Source organism: Mytilus edulis, chromosome 5 (genome assembly GCF_963676685.1).
Source record: "Mytilus edulis chromosome 5, xbMytEdul2.2, whole genome shotgun sequence".
Lineage (NCBI taxonomy): Eukaryota > Metazoa > Mollusca > Bivalvia > Mytilida > Mytilidae > Mytilus > Mytilus edulis.
This window is the reverse complement of record NC_092348.1, coordinates 88,508,612-88,529,600: the sequence shown is the minus strand read 5'-3', so window position 1 is coordinate 88,529,600 and position 20,989 is coordinate 88,508,612. Positions and strand designations below refer to the sequence as shown.

The 20,989-nt window shown below is 32.9% G+C and overlaps 2 protein-coding genes across 2 annotated transcripts in view; both read right to left on the bottom strand.

Annotated features, from left to right (window-relative positions):
• LOC139524734 (ATP-dependent DNA helicase Q4-like) overlaps positions 1-20,989 on the bottom strand; it is a 210,832-nt gene that overhangs the window by 180,342 nt on the left and 9,501 nt on the right. The window contains exons 7-12 of the mRNA XM_071319782.1: positions 20,065-20,273; positions 8,515-8,685; positions 7,306-7,431; positions 6,878-6,970; positions 3,853-3,989; positions 1,395-1,658 (exon numbers count right to left, since the gene is read on the bottom strand). Coding sequence (XP_071175883.1) covers positions 1,395-1,658; positions 3,853-3,989; positions 6,878-6,970; positions 7,306-7,431; positions 8,515-8,685; positions 20,065-20,273 — 1,000 coding nt within the window. The remainder of the gene's footprint in view (positions 1-1,394; positions 1,659-3,852; positions 3,990-6,877; positions 6,971-7,305; positions 7,432-8,514; positions 8,686-20,064; positions 20,274-20,989) is intronic.
• Positions 12,150-19,733, bottom strand: LOC139524736 (uncharacterized). The gene is made up of 5 exons (XM_071319787.1): positions 19,269-19,733; positions 16,396-16,527; positions 15,929-15,995; positions 15,173-15,240; positions 12,150-14,476 (listed from the first exon to the last, which is right to left on the bottom strand). The coding sequence occupies exons 1-5, from the start codon at positions 19,497-19,499 to the stop codon at positions 12,734-12,736; spliced, it is 2,241 nt and encodes a 746-aa protein (XP_071175888.1). The 5' UTR covers positions 19,500-19,733; the 3' UTR covers positions 12,150-12,733.

Here is a 20,989-nt window from a genome sequence, read left to right as displayed (position 1 = left end):
GACAAAATTCTTTCATATTCAAATTTAATGATTCATGAAATAACTTTTAAATTGAGGCTTGATAAAACTGTGAAGGAAACTGTTGTTTTTGAATGAAAGACAAATAAATGGATTCATTTTTTTTTTTGGGGTACCAATTTTGTGGATTGAGGAAAACTTGTATATTCGTGGATATTTAAATTCCTTGTTTTGGCAAAGCCTGCATACATTCCTTCACAAAACTTTTGTTTTGTTGAACATTTAAATTCATGGTTTTCTTGTACTAAAGAAATCCATTAAAAAAATTGGTACCCAAGGAATAATAATGAATCCACACTTCCACAGTACACTGATTTTTTCCAATTTAAAGAAAAGTCAGTTGCCAACCATGAAATCAACAACATTTATCAGAATATCCTAAAACAATACAAATTACATTCATATAAACCTATAACTTGTTCTCTTTTTTAAGCAAAAAATATAACCAGTATCAGAAAAAAAAATTGTACCAGTTAAACATTGCGGGTAAATAGACGAAAAAATTTCACCATAGATCCTTGTAGCTATGTAACTTCTTACGTAAAATTCAGTAATTAATCAAGTGCTAAACTTTCAATAAAGTCAATAAATAACAGTAAATAGAAAAGAAATATTAAATCAATGCCTTTCAAATATCCTCTAGCTATCCAGATATAAACTTTGTAATTTACAATATTCTCCCCGCCAAACTGTCAATAGCCTGACCAGGATTGGAAAAAGTGTCATATTTATTCATTTTGGTTTATAAAGTACGAATGTAATTAAATCTATGCACATCAAGTTCATTCCACTAATGAAAATTCTCTAAATGTACTGATCTGATTTTGTTAATCAGACATATGTATGAAAAGATCTAAGTTTCCCTTATGGTCAAAGGTTTGAGGTAAAAAAAAATCATGTGCTATTGACCAGGACGTTTTAAATAAACTGGAAAAATTTGTTTTTTATAAGAAACAACCTATAAAATAAAAAAAGAATATTTCTATACCACTAAATATTTAGCTATGCGACATTAACCATACAAGAAAACTCATATTGCAAATCAAGTCAAATGAAATACATGGTATTTGGAATTTTTCTGTTTGTCTCATTTTTGTGGTTAACATATTTCCATGTAATTTATATATAGAAATACAACCACAAGACAGATTTAACAGCCTGATTTAAGGTCTCGATCTGAACCACAAACAAATCTTGACAAAAATATTATCTGATATCATATATACATATCAACTGTCAACTACCTGAACCTACAACAAACATACTATCAGTCAAATTTTATTCTGTACTTAAACTTTATTTAGTAAGAAATATAATCCAGAGTTACTGAGTATATTTTTTTTTCCACTAAAAAACTAACTTAATTCTAGTTTTACCTTTGTTAATCTGAGATAGGATGGCCTAAAGTTGTGTGACCACTCTGACAGACAATGGGCTTCATCAATACAGACAAATGATATGGGAGGAAGATTGGCAGCAGATGTTAAGGCAGACATTGTTCCTCCAGCTATAGCCTCAGGCGATACCAACAGGAAGTGGACATTGCCTTCCTTTACAGACTCCATTACAGACTCACGTTGGGCCTTGGTCATGTTGGTATGGAGACAAGCACCTTTCACTCCTGGGGGTAGACCAGTGATCTGAAAATAACAGGATGGTTATTTTAATATTTTTATCATACTTAACTTAATTATAATATGTAGAGACAACAACATCTGGGTTACCGCAAGGTGATAGTTTTATTGAGTCGACATGTTTCGCCGCTAATGCGGCGTCATCAGGACAATATTACATAGTTTACATGTTCATAAAGTGTATATAATGCGGTTGTATTAATTATGACGTAAAAGAATAAAAGTGAAAGTGAAAATGTAAAATAGTGTTCATAATGTAGCAAGAATAAAAGTTAAGTTTCTGGTGGTAATATTGTAGAAATGATGGAAGTGGCTCATAAAATGTCAGTTCATTTCCAAATTGGACAACACCCCATTGGCCATCCCGTACCAATTCAACTGGCTTCGCTCCGAGGGAGGTACTGCTTCTTAACTTAATTATTATCAATTATACCTTCAAATTCATTATGAAACTAAGAATCTTTAATTTTTAAAACCTGCAAATTTACATGCAGGAAAAAGAAGATGTAATATGATTAGTTACCAGAATTGTATATTTTTTTTGTAAAATACCAAAAAACATATAATTCAGGAGTCAATTTCACAAAAATACTTACAACTTTAGAATTATCGTAAGTATACTGAATTGTTCATGACTTAATACAATCAATCTGAAGTGGAAGTTTTTTTTGTGAAACCAGCTCCAGGTTAATATATTAACAATACATACATGACATATTATAGTTTTCTCAATATTAAATTGTTTCATATTTTCATGTCAAGCCTTTTATGAATAGATGATGATGTCGATGATGACTGGTGTATTGTATTTCCTATCTATAAGATTTTTGTGTACCCGTTAATTGTACAATTGTTGCAGAACAAAGTGGATAATATCACTGGTCGTCACTTGCTTGTTACCAAAGTTGTTGAATATTTATATTCTATACAAAGATATATTTTATCTACTTTGAAGAATAAGAGTAAATAACAGTATAACTTGGTTGTGACTTATTTTAGTATCCATATAAAGGAGAGAATGATCGGCTATTGTAACTATAATTGCAAAGTTTCTTAATAAATCTTGTTTATAAAGTTCAGCTTTCAAGTCAATCTTTTCTAACACTTCTTAATTGTAAATATATTAACAAAATAAAATTATCTTTTACAGTTTGCATTTTTTTTATGTTATTACTGATGTTTTATTTTCTCGTTTTAAAATGAAATTTTGGATGGTAGATTAGCATAAGTGAAGCAAACATGTTAATGACACCCACTGAAATCTTCAAATCAAATACATCACGTTTGTTTAACAATTAAATATTTTGTGCTAAATCCAATTACTAACCGCTCAATCGTAATTGAATTCAAACTTGTTTGGTTGTATTCTATAAATTGTTTTAAACAAGAGTGCACAGGCTGAAATGTATTCTCAGCTTTAACTCATCATGATTGAATTCATGTTGACGATCTGTAATGTGAAGGTTTTATTACAGTTGTAACATATACTAAACATTATCTATGCTCCAAGCAAATGAAGTGATGAAAATAGACATGTACCTATTATATGGTATTTACCTAAACCATTTACAGTTCATTAAATGTCTGCTGAATTAACAAAATTACAAACAAGAATGTGTCCCAAGTACACGGATGCCCCACTCGCACTATCATTTTCTGTGTTCAGTGGACTGTGAAATTGGGGTAAAAACTCTAATTTGGCATTAAAATTAGACAGATAATATCATAAGGAACCTGTGTACTAAGTTTCAAGTTGATTGGACATCAACTTCATCAAAAACTACCTTGACCAAAAACGTTAACCTGAAGCGGGACGAATGGACGGAAGAACAGACGGACCCACAGACCAGAAAACATAATGCCCTTTCAATTTATAAGTCTCTAGGTAAAACCAGGGCATTTATAAACAAGAACCTGTCCAGAGTACATGGACACCCCACTCCCCTTATCATTTTCTATGTTCAGTGGACCATTGGGGTCAAAACTTTTATTTGGAATTAAAATTAGAAAGATCATATCATAGGGCACATGTATACTAAGTTTCAAGTTGGTTTGACTTAAACTTCATCAAAAGTAACCTTGACCCAAAACTTTAACATGATGTGGGACAGACAGACGAACAAACCAAAGGACGACTAAACCGACAAAAAAATAGGAAAACATAATGCCCTTAGGTGAGGCAAAATAAATGAATACAGACCTGATCTTCCATTAAAGACACAAGTGGTGAGATAACAAGGGTAAAACATGTAGATTTCTCAGCATACAGAACAGCTGGCAGCTGGTACGTCAATGATTTACCTCCCCCTGTTGATAATATCACCATTGTAGATTTACCTGAAACAAAAGTTAAATACATTTGTATATTTATCAGTAGTGATAAGTTAAATCTTGATATCACCATTGTGGATTAACATGAAACAATTGTTAAAAAAATACAGCGGAATCATCAAAAGTCAAAGTTCAAGATCTACCCAACGAAACTGTTCAGCTCATCTTTGTGCCACATTTAAAAGAATGTCTGTTTCCCCTCCCCTAGGTCTACCCTTTGTAAACAGACCAGGAAGGCAGGTTAATTTTTATTTTTTTAACTGGATGTCATTGCATGGTCACATATAAAAAAAGAAGATGAGGTATGATTGTCAATGAGACAAGAGACCAAAATAACACAAAAATTAACAACTATAGGTGACTAATCTGCCTTCAGCAATGAGCAAATCCCATACCGCATAGTCAGCTATAAAAGGCCCCGAAATGACAATGTAAAACAATTCAAATGAGAAAACTGACGGCCTAATTTATGAATGGTTTGACTTATCCAGTCTAGGCCACTTATCACTTGTTTGTGCTCAATTTGAGTGTTCAGATTATCAATCATTTTGCTTTCAAGCACTTTTCAGAAATGGAAACGAATTATTTTGGGGAATAAAAATAATTTCTATTTTTTTGTGGAAAACAATTTTTTGACCCGGGGGCTTAATGGGGTGGGTGAGGGGAAACACTTTTAAACATATTTTTAATTTTGGCATTGGTTTCATTTATCAGATGTGTTGAATTACATCATGTTTCTGATTGTATGGTGATATGAAGTGATAGGTAAACAAGTACAATCTCCTAATGATAATGTCACCACTGTGGATGAACCCAATCTGAAAAAAAAAAAACAAGAGGCTCTCAAGAGCCTGAATCTCTCACCTGGATTTTTTGGCAAATATCTTTCGTTTATTAGTTTAAGTGTCCAATTTCATCGTAGTTTTTTTATTTTTTTATTTAATGTAGATCTTACTTTGCTGAAACTTTTTGTTGTTTACAGTTTATCTTTATCATTAATAATATTCAAGATGTTAACCAAAAACTGCAAAATTTTCATAAAATTAGCAATTTAGTGGCAGCTTCCCAACAATGAGTTATTAAATTCATCTGAAAATTTCAGGGTTGATAGAACTTGACCTAGTAACACTTTTATCCCATTTCAGATTTGCTCTAAATGCTTTGGTTTTTGAGATATAAGCGAAAAAACTGCATTTTACCCCTATATTCTATTTTTAGCCATGGCGGCCATGTATTTGACGAAACAGAAAATAAAACACAAACTTTATTCTAGACACTCTAAGGGTCATTCAGCTTAAGTTTGGTTGGAATTGGTTCGGTGGTTTCAGAAAAGAAGATTTTTTAAAGTTAGAAAACATGATAAACAAATTGTGTAAAATGTCCTTAAAGGGCAATAACTCTTTTTAGGGGTCAATTGACAATTTTGGTCATAAAAACTTATTTGTAGATCTTACTTTGCTGAACATATTTGCTGTTTACAGTTTATCTTTATCACTAATAATATTCAAGATAAAAACCAAATCCTGCAAAATTTCCTTTAAATTACCAATTTAGTGGCAGCAACCCAACAATGGGTTCTTAGATTCATCTGAAAATTTCCGGGCTGATAGAACTTTACCTTATGAACACTTTAACCCCATGTCAGATTTGCTCTCACTGCTTTGGTTTTTGAGATATAAGAAAAAACTGCATTTTACCCCTATGTTTTATTTTTAGCCATGGTGGCCAAGTTTTTTGACAAAACAGAAAATAAAACACAAACTTTATTCTAGATACCCTAAGGATCATTCAGCTTAAGTTTGGTTGGAATTAGTTCAGCAGTTTCAGAGGAAAAGATGTTTGAAATAGTCTGAACAGTCTGCTGTTTTAACTTGTCTGTGCCAGCATGCCAGATTTCAAGACAACCTATAAGGGGTCGTGGTTTTGCATCCTATAAAAACTTTCCTTACAAAAGTTTCTATATACTCCAAACTTGCCTCACAATTACCAATGTTAATCTTATATCTATACTTTTCATAACCAAACATATAACACTACTCATAATATAACTTTTCATTTGCCATATTCATTTTTTTTAACTGACCATGCTTTGTTTTTCGTTCAATAGCATGTAGTTTTTATTTTGAATGGTTTAACATTTGTCATGCTAGGGCCTTTAATAGCTTTTTATATAAGGTGTTGCTTATAGAATGAACAGTGCCCTGTAGATTTTTCATACCATATTTGTCATAATTTGGTTATCTTATGGATAGTTGTTTCAATTGCAATCATTCCATATCTTTTCAATTTTATGTATACTGTGGATTTATTTATTTTCGTGGAGTAAGGAAGACTTACGTATTCATGGATATTTGAATTTGTGGTTTTGCCGAAGTCTGCAAACAAGCTTATAAAATTGTTGTTATTCATTGAACATTTAATTAATTGGTTTCCAACAAATAATAATGAATCCATAGTAGTTTTCTATTGTTCATGAGATAAAATATGTTATTAACATTCATATTAAAATGCCAGATTTAGATTGGCTAATAAGAGGAAGATAATTACTATATCCCATGGCTCAGCGGGAGATAGTTTTTTCAATGTCACCTTCTTGTGAGGACCAATCAAAAATTGATATTATAAATCTAAATGACAATCAATTGATTTTACATCAATAATGTTCAAGACAATGTTAAAGTTCTATGTTTTAGCCTCAAAACATTATCATACACTGTCAAAATGAAAAAAAAATTTGCTTCACTTTTGGGATTTTTCAAATAAACATTTTTGATTCACTTTTGGTTTTTTTCCAAAAAAAAACTCTGCCTCTGTTGAAAATGTTTTGTAGGGTTTACAATCTGCTCTATCACCCATTCAGCTATGTGTTAATCATTAAACATAAACCCACAAACCTGACAATATCCTCAATACTGCTTTCTCTTGTCCATGTCTAAACCTTTCATAACCAAACATCTTCAGTCCTTTTCTTACAGATTCTGGAATATCTAAACGAGTGAAGCTTAGATATTATTATGGAATAATTGCAGTAATGGATAATACAAAACTAAAATATGAACTATTTTGCTTACCAAAAAAAAAAAAAAACTCAATTCAACAAAAAATCTGTTTAAGATGTTTAAATAACAATCTCATTTCTGAACAAAATAATTTCCTTATTAAATTTTATCTAGCATTTGAATAAGGATAAAATAAATTCCTTTCCTTGCAATTTCAGCGACCAACTCAAAAGCCAAAACAATATCCTTGCATAGATGCAGAGTGTTTGGGAAGATTAATGAAGCTTGGATATACATAATTAATAAAGTGATTTATTTTAAACCTTGTGACTGGGATTCCTCCATTGTAAAGAATGGTTCCATGGGTGGAGGCGTGTCTGGTTGTTCTCTGGTATTTCTGACAACTCCTGCTTCTACATCTAGATCATCAAAATCTTCTTCTTCTTTTTCTATAACCAAAAATCATAATATCAAAATGTTAATAACTTTTTATTTCATAGTTAATGCCTTTAGATCCATTTCAATTTTCTTTTTTTTGCTGGGAAAATCAGAAAATACCCCTTGAATAATTAGGAGTACCTTAAACTTTATACAGTCATACAACTTTCAACTTTTCAAGTACAATTAATAAATTGTGCTCAGACTCAAAATTCAACAAAAACACTTACTAGATTTTAGGATTTCAATAGATTTAAGAAGATGTGATATGAGTGCCAATGAGACAACTCTCCATCCAAGTCACGATTAGTAAAAGAAAAACCATTATGGGTCAAAGTACGGTCTTCAACACAGAGCTTTGGCTCACACCATAAAGCAACCTATAAAGAGCACCAAAAATGAGCATGAATTTTGTACTCCTGAGTACAGAGTAAAGTTATATGACTGAAAGACCTGATGAAGATTTTTTCATGATCTAATTATTTAATAATTGCATTAACCACATAAAAACAGCTCTAAAATAAACAGATAAGTTATAAAACCATTTGTTAGCATTTCTGAAAAATCTAACAGTATATCCATCCTGTGCTTTTTACAGAAATGAATCACTATCATAGATTGTATACTATATATTTTTTGTAGATTTTGTGTTAGAGATCAGCATAATTAAAACTTTTCCAAGAATATAATTGAAGCAGTCTTTGTTTGATGAAGAATATTAATGAAATCATGAAACCTCAAACCAAATGCTACCTCCCAAAGCAAAACATTTACATTAAACTAGTGCACATTTTTGTTTAGGGGCCAGCTGAAGCACGCCTCCAGGTCAGGATTTTCTCTTTGCACTGAAGACCCATTGGTTGCCTTTGGCTGTTTTCTGCTCTTTGGTCGGGATTTTGTCTCTTTGACACATTCCCCATTTCAATTCTCAATTTTATCTTAAATTTTACAGTTGATTATCCTAAGGAAAGAGAGGTAACTCAACTGTTTAACCTGACTTGGTAAACCAAAATATGCAATAAAATCCCTGTTCTATACTTCTTTTTCCATTTCCATGACAACATTCACCACAATAATGCAGCTTTCTTAATTACCTTCCTGGTTGTCTTCTGTTTCTTCAGATTTCTTTACTTTTGCTTTTCTTTTATTTTCTTGGACATCCATCTTAACACCTTTAGCCATCATTGTAGCTTGTTTCAGGCTTGGGAAATTTTCCTCCAGAACTGGTGGCTTATCATCGATTTCCTCCTTTGCTTTACCTTGACCTATAAATCAGAAACCAACGTTTAACCTTGACCTATAAATCAGAAACCAACGTTTTTTTTACCTTGACCTATTAATCAGAAACCAACATTTAAGCTTGACCTATAAATCAGAAACCAAACGTATTTCAATATGGGTACTGTGGATTCATATAATATATAATTATAAGTGGGAAACCCATTTTCATGGATTTTTTTTCTTTTATTATAACAAACTTTCTAAAGGTTTGTATGACTACTTTAGACAAAACTATGAAATCAAAAAAAAATAAAAAAGTTTTCTTCAATCTTTGAAAATTAGTGTTCATGAAAATAAATGTAAATCACAGTATTTCAAATTCAATTTTTCACCTCTTTGGTTTGGAGCTGGTCACCAGTATGGAAAATGTTATCAAAATATTAAAATCAAAAATCAAAAACTGGTCAAATCTTTCTTTTTTGCTTAAATATTGACTTATTCATAACGGATAACTGGTATATATCTAAACTGTTGTTGTAAAAAACAGCACTGATTCACTTAAAATAACATTTTGAAACACAGCTTAAAGGTTTAATTCTTTTCATTTTCTGTTCTTTACTTTTAAGGCTTTCAAGAAGATCAAATTCAAAACATTGCTGATAAAAATTACATTGGTAGATGTTACAGTGAAAGTTAGTAACTGTAAGAATGCATGATTTCTGTATCTTAAAGGGATAATTCGCGATTTTTCACTTTTCATCTTATTATGTTCATAATACCATAAAAAACATATTCACCAAGTTTTATTTTGATATGAAATCTAATAAAGGAGAAAATTAAGAATTATTAATTTTATTTCTTCAAACTTCCTGACTTATGTGACGTAGTTTAAGTCTTTAAGCATGCCGGGAGTGAAAATAATCTCATTTTAAATCTTAATCGTAAATCATCTTATAACTCTATTTAAAGCGCATCGACGACGTTTGGTGTAGCTATTAACCAACTAATAATAAAGATGGAACAGCGCTCATCTTGAAATTAGAATGTACGATTTATATTTTAATATTTTCGGTAATGATTATAGTGATACAAGTAAATCGTATAAAATATCTTTTTATGATTTTTTTTTCCGACGAATATTTTGAACAAACATATATAACTGAAAGTGTTTTAAAAATGCATGTTTGTACTTTTTACCTTTTACGTCAGTCTAATAAATATGTGCTGCTAGTACATTTACATAGTGTGCAAATACGGCCCGCAAATGCAATGTGTATTGTACTTTGACACATACATAAAGTTACTACCTGTTGAATGCGTGGTTAAATTCAAGTTAATTAAAAGATTAACATTTTGTATCTTTTGATCTTTACTCGGTGAATTTAAGCCGTCACGGTTCACTTTTCTAGGTGTGAACAACATTTCGTATGAATGATAAACGGGGGAATCTTAATATTTTCCATGAGCTCAGTTTAATTAAATATATTATTAACGCTGAATATTTCTGGTTAAAAAAATAAGAAATACTTAGTTAATTTAATTGAATAAAGTTATAAATAATGATGTCCTTATCAACACGAGTAAATGAATAAAAAAAAAAAATAAGAATCGGTGACCTTGAATTTTTGAAATAGATAGTAATTACCAACTGCAGTTATGTAATTGGGTCGTTCAAAGCGAAATATTCAGGAAGAAACGTCCTTATCAAAATAATTTAATTCTCACCGCGTACTAATTCTTCAGCTATTTGAACGAGAATATCAAAAATGTTGACAGAAAATTGAAAGGTCAACTTTGTCTTATTGGAACGGAATTGAATAAGAACGATTATTTTTTTAATTCTTTGTGATTAAATTTTGAAATGAGCTTTCTATTTTATTTCAATCAGTTTATGGTTTCAACCCCGAGGCCTTCAAAATCTAACATGAATACCCAGAGATTTGTTTGGATAACCTGGAATTCAAATAATGGAATCACCATTGTTATAAATACACAAGCTAATCTAACTTTTAACTTCTACCTAATATTTAGCCAAGATCAAAAGACGTCGAATTAACTTAATCAATTAACTTTTTCTCAATCCCTTGTTTTCTAATGATTGGAGCGTGGTTGTTTTTGTAAAAAGAAAAAAGTTTTATATATAAGCCTTTTTAATAAATCTATACTATAAGCTAAAATGTCTAGTTCAGAGAGTGAAAGTTCTGATGTATCCAGCTCCCAAAGTGAGACAAATTTTGACGAGTGTGGTCAATTTGGGTACATATTAGAACCGGAGTACACTGAAGAAGAACTCCAACAAATTGAAGCTGAAGAAACTTCTAGACAACAGGATATTTTAAATAATCCTCGCAAGTTTGACACCAATTGGTGTTCATGTAAAAACTGTATAGTCATGCCATTGCCGGCGGAGTGTTTCTGCTGCCACGAATTTACGCTATTAGAAGAAAAAATGAATTTGGGTGAATGTGTCACTGAAAATACAGATTTTAGAATAGTTTGTCTAAACCCCGTTGTTCTTGAAACAAGCTACATAAGTTTCCTGAGATACAAGCGCCATAGAGGGAGAGCTCCAGACGTACTTACTAACAGACAAAGCAGGCTTATGGCTTATCGTCAGTTTGTGTGTTGGGTCAGGAAAGGTCAACCACTTGGCAAGAAACACAGAATAACCCTACCGGCTTGTGTAGTTAATGTCATTAGAAAAGAGTTTCCATCGTTGGATGGGGTATACGAAGGATTCAAAGAATGTGAAAGTGACACTTCAGACTCTGAATAGTTCAAAAATCATTTTCACGATTAACCAATACAATTTTTCACAGAATGTTTCAGATTCATTTCATTATTTGTGTATTAATAAACCTATTTATGAACTATTTAATTTTGAGGTCTAATTTTATAGAGTTGCTTGTTGTATATATTAACATGAAGGTTTGGTATACCACAGTACCACGGAGCGTTGATATCATTTGACACGAGATCCTCCCGAGATGTTGGTGGGGTTCTTGTTGGGCAACCTAAACCAGTTTCCGATGATCTGTTTTTTATCTGTTTTTTTGTGTCTTTTGATCGTTTATTGGTTATGTTTTATTATGACGTTGTCAGTGTGTTTTTTAATACTAAATATGACTTCCCGTTTTGGTACCTTCTGCCTTTTTACAAACAAGACCTTGAAACTGAACATTGGAAATGTATCATGCTACTACACAATGCAACAAGTTTGTGAGAGAACATGCCACTCTGTCTTTTTTTGTTCATTGGTTAGGCCGTTATTTTTTTTTTCTTCATATTTGTGATTTCTTGGTCTTTTCTAGCTGATTAGGCATCTCATTGTTGAAGGCCGTACGGTGACCTGTAGCTACTAATTTTTGTGTTATTTGGTCTCTTGTGGAGAGTTATCTCATTGGCAATCATACCACATCTTCTTTTTTTTATATCTAAATGTTTGTAATTATATCGTTTAAGGTTGCTATACTGCTTACACGTTTTGGATAGACAACAGAGTTTGAAGTACTTCATACAGGTTTATTTTTTTTTGACACAATCAGTAACAAAATAACAAAATTTAACAAATAAACACAATAATAATCATTCATGTTACATTATAACTTTATACGATGCAGAAACCTAACATTTATAAATCAACGAATTATAATACTATACACGATTCAAATAAAAATACTACAAACGGTAAATACAAGTATCTCACAAAGGCTTCATTTTGCATCTTTTTACTCTCTGACTCGCTCGATTTCGTCTCATTTTACAAAGCCTTTGTTCACTCCTTCCCTGAGGTTTTTTTATACATGAATATATATTTGTATACGGACTTTGCAGTACTATCCAGAAGCGTACTTCAATAAATCAACAAATTACGATTTGCTACACGTCATGATTAAAATATAGATATTACAAACGGAAATTAATTCAAACATTTTCGGCTTGCATCTTTCTTCCATCTGCCTCTCTTGATCTATCTAATTAAGGGCGCCAACTATCACTCCTTTTTCTCTTTTAAACTTGCTTATACATATATATTTATAAGACCAATTAATGCATACCACACTCAACATACTGTCAATTTTAGATATTCAATCAAGAAAAGCGAGATCTGTGATCGTCAATTAGGTCTTCCTTACACGGTGCAGGGTCCTTGCTTATGTTTACGGGCAGTGACAGTGACTTTAGCTGGTGAACTGTTTTCCTTTTGGGACCCTCCTGTTGGCTGGTGACTGCAAACTGCAATATATCGGCTTTGAAATCGTAATCCTTCTTCTCGTATATTTTGCGGGCCGTCCACCTTCCAGTGCTCTTGGGACATCGGGTTGCGAAGGACAGTTTGCCATTGGCATCGGTCTTTTGGTTTCTCCCGATGTTAACATTGTTGTCTATCACTGCCAACTGAGTACGGGCAACCATTGATGCGTATTCAAACTCGAGTCGCTTAGGACAGTATTTCAGCATCATGGAGTGATATGTTTCCAATGCTCCTGTGTGGCAAAAAAGATCTAGTTGACGTATGTCCCGTAGAATTAGCTTGTCTGTGACGACCTTCTCTAATGCTGCATATGCTTGGCTGTCTTGATTCAACCATTTCTTTTTCCTTATATCATCAGGGCTTAGTGGGGGGTGTCCACATTGTGTCACAATCTTCCCAGGAAAGGTGTGTCTATTCGAAATATGACAAAGAAGGCTTCTCCATGTCTCTTCAAGTTTATCAGAATCACCATCGGATTGTCGGGAACAGTACCAAATGTGGTTACAGATGGAGGGGATCCATGGCTTCACCTCATTCAGCAGCTTCTTTGGCTTTATGGCTAAGATCTTCTTCTTAATCGATTTTGATAAATGCCAAACGTCAAACTGATGTTTCTTGTCACTGTGGTCTGTTGCCATGGCTTTGCGGATCTGGACATGTCTGTCTGTAACAACGACTCCAACTGTAAGATCTGCAGCCTCAATGCTTGCAAGGGACCGCTGAAATCCTATGAGTTCCATCTTGTTTGACGATGTGGTTTCAGAAACTTGGACTAAGCTAAAGTCTGGTATGACGCCGGTGGCTGAGTCCATGAATGTGTACGTACAATACTTGGCTGAAAAGCCTGGACTGTCACAGCGTCCATCTCCACCAAGAATGAGCTGTTTACCATGTAGCTGCTGTAGAATGACATCTCTTTGCATGGTGTAGTAGCGGTCAATGGCAGGGATGGCGATGTCTTTCTGCAAACTGTAAAATTGGGTTGATCCAATAAACTTTAGTGATAGTATTTCGGCAAAGTGAGATAGTCTTGCAAAGGTTTCACCAGACAGGATAACAGCTGTAGCCACCATCAAATTACCTGCAGGTTTATTGTTGACCAATGGTTGTGACTCCCACGAAGTTTGGTGACCTTTCATACATAGGAACTTAACTTTCATCGCAGTACCGTTGTATATGATCTCGGATGCGTCAGCAGCAATTGGTTCTCCACAATCTGTGCAAATCACTCGTCCAAACAATGACTTCAGGCAGCTCTCAAATGCAATAACCTTAGGTTCTGTGGTGATGTGTTGCATGGAGTCTGAAGATGATGACTGATTTGAGTCCCGGGATTCGTCGCTTGGTACATAGGATAGATCGCTGTCGGGTTTCTCGGGGCTGGATGTTGGTGTAGGCGTGGATGCATCAGATGCATCCTGGTCTTTCTGAGGCGAACTAATGAATGCTGTGTCAAGTGGCTGTGTTGAGGAGATAGGGACCTGTAGGTAGCTGTGGTTTGTCATTGAGGTACCGAAATCAGTGTCAGTTTGAAGTTGTGGTAATGTCTGAACCCCGACGTCAACCATTAAGGGTTTCGACTGTAAAGAAAATGGGGGATATAAAATAAAATGACCATACTCCTTGGAATTATTTTTCATTACGAAGCGTTTAAGTTGACATGCAATATTGGTTTACCCATTGTTGAAGGCCGTATGGTGATCCATAGTAGTTAACTTCTATGTCACTTGGTAGCTTGTGATCAGTTGTCGCATTGGCAATTATACCACATCAATAATCTCAGTTATATATATATATAATATAATTCAACTTGTAGAGAGCCTTGAGGTACAGATTTAAACAAATATAATACTGATATGCATAACACTTTTTTCACACTTTCAATGACGGAAATACTAATAAAAATATAAAGAAACTTAAATAAACCGAATCTATTTCAGTCAAATTGTTGAGAACCCCTATAAAGTTGAATATGAACTCAATTGGTTTTATATATAACAGGATTGCACACTCAGTACCAAGAAAGGAGCTTACTTTATCGAATCATAAATGTTACTTGTTCTTTATATATCATGGTTCATTCAGTATTTGTAGACTAGCATTAATTTGTTTGAGGCATTTGACCTATATTATATTGATGCATAAAGATGTCAGGATTTACAGAAGTTAGAAGAATCAAATTCCAATAAAAAAACTTACTGACTATCTATTACCATAAACTCTATGAAATGGCCAATTTAACTGGTAAAATAACAAAAAAAGCTAAGAATACTTACCAACACATTGACTTTTTCCTCTACAGCTTTTACAGCATGTTTAGTTTTTTTCTGTGGAATGTTGTTTTCTGAAATAATTTTATCAAAATAAGTTCCAAGACAACATTTAACATTTGAAATTCCCTTAAAAATTACACCTACAACAAAATAAACATTAGGAATTCGTTCGGCGGATTGATAACTAGTTGTTAGTTGCCCCGCGTCCAGTGGCAAATATTTAATGCATGTTAAAGACGTGATTGCAGATTAAAAAAATACATAATAAAGAAGTTAAACTCGAAGTATGAAATGCAGAAACAGAAATGGAATATATAGAATGACGGTATTATGATGAACACAGCGAGAACACACAAGAACTTTATCGACTCGAGTCTAGGTTCGTTTTTTTTCTTTTCTTGCAAAAGGAAGACACATGTATCATGTTGTGTCTCCCAGCTTCATTTCCACTGGCGGATCTAGAAATTTTCATAAGGGAGGTCCACTGACCAAGAGGAGCCCCGCTCCAGTCACGCTTCAGTGATTTCCTATATAACCCACCCGATTTTTCCCACAAAAGGGGGCTGCCCCCCCCCCCCCCCCCCAAAATTTGACTCCGATTTCGGAGACTTTGTTATCACAACTGTGGTTTAATAAGTTAACTTGTTTTAAATTATGAAAATAATAAATAAGAATATTTCTTCTTCATTTTAGTTAGACGTGCAGGCAAGTCTATAGTTCCTGGAGATTTTCATATGGAATAAATATGTTAATAAATACCTTTACTTTCTGTCATGACTGAATTCCCTCTGTTAACATTGACCCCATTGACAATTGGTAGTGGCATCTGTTGGAATAAAGTAGAACATTATAAGGCAATGATAAAAGATGAACAAAGAGTAAGACCAAAATTGGCATTTTTTTCAAATGAGACAAGTATGTTCTACTGTTCAAACCGGGGTATGTAGTCAAACCTTTAAAACTTGGAAATTGCTTCATATAAATAGGAATGTTGTATGATTGTCAATGAGACACTTTTTACCAAATTCAAAATGTACTGGAATAGTCTGGAAGTATAATATTGTGTTTTAACGCTAGAATTATTTAAAACATTTCTATTTTAAATGTTATTTATAATTATTTAAAGCTTTTATTGTAATCCTCTTCCTTTAAAATATTTATTTTTGATCTGCCAACATCACATTCATTTAACAGTAGGAAAGATTCGAACATGGAGAAATTTTTACCTCAAGCAACACTCTTTTTCTTGTTTGTGAATTACTGTCATCATCTCTCAAGCCTTGGTTGTATGCGAACAGTGTTGGTACTGCATCTGACTTCAGTCTTCGATGTCTAGGTGTGAAGCCTATTAACCTGCCCTGAAATATGAAAAGGTCATTCATTAGTTACTCTGTCTCAATATTTTCACTTCTGCCACATGATTATGTCGCTGTTATCAGTCTTAGCACTCAAAACAATTACGTAAAAAATGGTATGGAAAGTCATAGTATACTGCATGATGGGATGAAAACGGGTTTGCACAAATGGGAATAGGCACAATGTAGGTATCCCTTTGTAATGACTGTATCACAGAAACAAGATCGGAGGACAAAAAGTCACATACGAAATATAATTATAGCAGTGATATTATTTATAACATATTTGTATGTTCATAGAACAACGGGGCGAAGGCTTCAGACCACAATTAATTCACTCTGTTCGTGGTCTATAAGCAGTTACATTTATTCCAAGTTTGAAGCGGTGCAAAATTTTTAATATAATTTGACTTTTACCAAGAAATGCATTGTAGCAAAGGGGAAGAGTAAGTCTCATGTCAGAAACTCGAAAATAATGTAATTTAACAGAAAAGGAAACAAATAACGGACTTTGGCAAAAAGGAAGAAGGCTTCTGATATTTCCTTTTCTCCAGACATAAAATCTTTTTTCAATAAATCATCCTACAACAGCTTAAAAGCTGGAAATGCCCACCGATTTCGCGGGTGTGTTTTAGTGTTGTGAAAATCTTATATTGAAAAAATGACAACTCATTTGAAATATTGAATGTACATGTACAGAAAGACAAACGAATACCGTATCTAGAGACAACCACAAACTAAGTATCATCTTCGTGTCATAATTGCGCATGCTTGTCTCTTCACATACAAGTAAACGCAAATTTCCTAAGTGCAAAATATTTCGTAAATGCGCCCGCTTATATCGGAAATAGGACAAGAAAGTATAAGATAGTCATCCATAATTCTCGGTTAAATTCTCTAGGATTTACTCCAAACAAAGTTGTAAAATGATGAAGTTTTCTTTTTCTTAAATTATTCATTACAACTCAAGACCATAACTTAAATTAAACATTTGATAAGCAAATAAAACAATCTGACAAAACATAATGAAAGTTATTGTGTACAAAAGCATTGGTGGACCCAGAGGGAGTGGTTTCGGGGTTGGACCCCCCTCCCCCCCCCCCTTGTTTTTTGGCCGATCAATGCATTTGAAGTGAGACATGTAGTTGGAACCCTCCTTTTTAATGTGACTGGATCCATCCCGAAAAGTAAATCTCTTGTACAATTGAAAATTCAAAAAGAAATCATTTTACATGGTACGTGTACAGTACTAGATAATCTTCTACACATTAATTTTGAAGCCGAAGTCAAAATTATTAATTTACGGTGTTATTGTTTCTGTCTTTGCACATGTCAGAATTATTCAGCCTGTGGATATAAATTTTAAACTCTTAATTTCATATTTGGACGGATTTGTGTATTTCAATCATATTAGGGGCATACATTGTTAACAGGATGTATAATACACCTGACTATATTTTTGATGGCACTTTTACCTGTGCACACCTGGGTAAAACAGCTGGGTCCGGAATTGTGTAATGTCACCAGTTTATTAGCCTGCAGGAAGTATCTAGAATACCTGAATGTGACACTATTACACGACCTCTGGCAATAATTCAAAAGATCGTCGGTTTTCATATTAGAGTAAAGTACCCGAAATGAATAAAATCTATTACAGATAAAAGACTTTTTTTGCATAGTATTTTCGAAAAAATCATTAGAATAATTATATGCTTTAACAACTTTCAAATTAGTGTCCACCCACTAGATGTATTCCTATCATAAATATAGTAAGAAAAATTACTCCTACGATTGACAATAAATCATTACAAATTTCGTTAGCCTAGCTGTCGACATTTTATATCCCGAAACTGCTTAGCCTTAACTTGTAGGACCACGCAACTGGGTTGACCTAGTAGACAAATAAAAAGCATAACAAGGGGGTGGTAAGATCTATTAAGTTTCCGTTTCCACACGAATCGGGGAAGACATACGCTCCCATATACCCATCACCCTTTCAACCTTTTCTATGGGGCAATATGGAAAAGGCGGGAAAGGGGGGGGGGGGGGGGGGGGGGGGGGGGGGGTTAAACAGCATCTGTAATTATACTACATGTAAATAAAGTCTTATTTTTATACCATTATTATTTTAAGCAAATGAACCTTTAAATGTTTTACGTAATTTTTATTTTTTTATGTACACATACGTTTTTTTTGCACCTAATAACAAAACGTCATATATAATTCAGTTTCGAGTAAACGTATAAATTAATTAATTCTTTTTTGGTTTGTTCTGAAATATTATTTTTAAAGCAAGTTTTAAACAAAATTTATTAAGTTGATATAAATGACATCACATGATTGTTATAAAATCAAAATGCCGAAGTGGCTAGGTACCTTTTATGGCTTCATTGTGCCAAGAAATATATACCCCGTTGCATGATTAAATCAAATATCTATTATTTTAAACAAGTTCATAAATTTAAATTGAATAAATATAATAAATAATATAATATTTGAAGATTTTTTTCCTGTATATATTCAAAAATTATCAACAAATTTAATTTGTTGTGACTTTTTGTCTGTGACCTTTTTAATCGTTTACTAAAATACTACTTGTAAACAACAAAATCTGTTACTAATGCATGAATGTCGAAACTACATTTATCTGAAAATATCTGAAACTACATTTATCTGAAAATATCTTTCAACCAGGCTTGGATAGAAATAGTAATAAAAACATTCATGAGAAAAATCATAATTACCATCAAATTTCCATCGAAACAAGATGCTTCAAAATGGTCTGCACACACTTTCTTGAACTTGTTGTGAGTGAAGGTGGTTGGTGTTAGGTTTAGGTTAATCATCCACGTCTGGTACAACTCTTTCTTTTTTGCAGGATCTGGGAAAGTGTGTAAGCTTATGCCATGGGAACTCCGAGTTGAACATCCGTACGCTTGACAAGTCATTTTGATACTGAATATACGATATGCCATGCTTGTTTTTTCGCTTTGTGGTATTCAGATATTTTATTCAAATATACTCACCACGTGACAATTTGTATCGGAGATGCCGTCAAAATGGCGATAAGTCGAGAAGTGATAGTGGGATTTTGATTTTGATTTTAATCACTCATCTAGAAGAATTGAACAATAATTTTAACAAATCTATGATTATTTATATCAAATAAACATAATATAAAATTTTCATTTTTTTGCGAAGTTTCCCTTTAATTTTTTGGGGTCATTTTAAATTTATTCAAATGTATCTAAATTTGTCTCGTCAAGACTTGTGTCATGCTGAAGACCTCTAGATGTCTCAAATTTTTTATTTCATAATTGGGTTGCTGTTTCATTTAGGTGTAGGCTACATATTCCTTTATTCCCAACTTGCTCTAATAAGAGTTTAAAAGTTAGAACACTAAAACTGTTACTTTACATAAACAATTTGTGATGGTAGAACTGTCCTCTATTTCATTGTAAAGTTGAACAGAAAAACCCCTACTATCATGACTATTATTGTAAAATACTAATTAATTCTTTTTTTTTACTTTCAATTTACCTTTACACTTATTAGCCCAATGTCCTTCCTGTCCACATTTAAAACATTTATCTCCATAACTTTTGCTGCGAGACTTCATTTTCTGTTTCCATTGAAATCTTCTCATCTGTGGTCCTGTCATGCCTTTCGCTCCTTTCCTTTTATACGTCTTTATTTTCATATTAAGACGGACAAAATTTTCTGATGATGCAGATGAAGAGGCTTTATTCCTGGAAGAATAAACGTCATGGATAGAAAATCAATTTAAAAAAATTAGTTATTAAATATTACTTAAGGAATAACTAATCAAAGAATTCAAACAGAGAAGAATATTCAACACATGACCAAACAACACATTAATTCATGAATGTGCGTAGCGCATGAGTTAATTATCAGTGGTGTGTTCGGTCACAAGTTGAACATTTTTCAATATTTGAATTCTTTGATTAATTATTCTTTTTATTACATTGGCAAATGGTTAGCTTTTTTGTGAAATTAAAGTAGAAAATGTAAGGAAGTATATCTTTTACTACGCATTCACAATTTGTTTTTATCCGACGTCTTGTATGTCATATGAGTTTGACAGTCTCTCTGGTATCTTTTGGCTCTCTTTGACAACATCTACTGATGTTTGACATCAGAGGAATGAAATAACTACGATTATTTCACATGTGAAATTATATTGGGTTTTATTTCACTGGAAAATCAATGTAATTCATTGCAATCAATGTAATAAATGTCTTTTATACAATGAAATTCTTAAATCACTTAATGTCTCATGAGCAATGGTATTCTTCAAACTAAAAGAATGTTGCCAAATAATTCCAGGAAAGAGGTCACACCTGAAAACAGTGTTTAGAGAAAAGTTGTCTTTTTTACCATATATTTCTAAGAGGGTCCTAAAGAGGGTTATAGGTATGGACAGGCTGGAAATAATACAGCCATT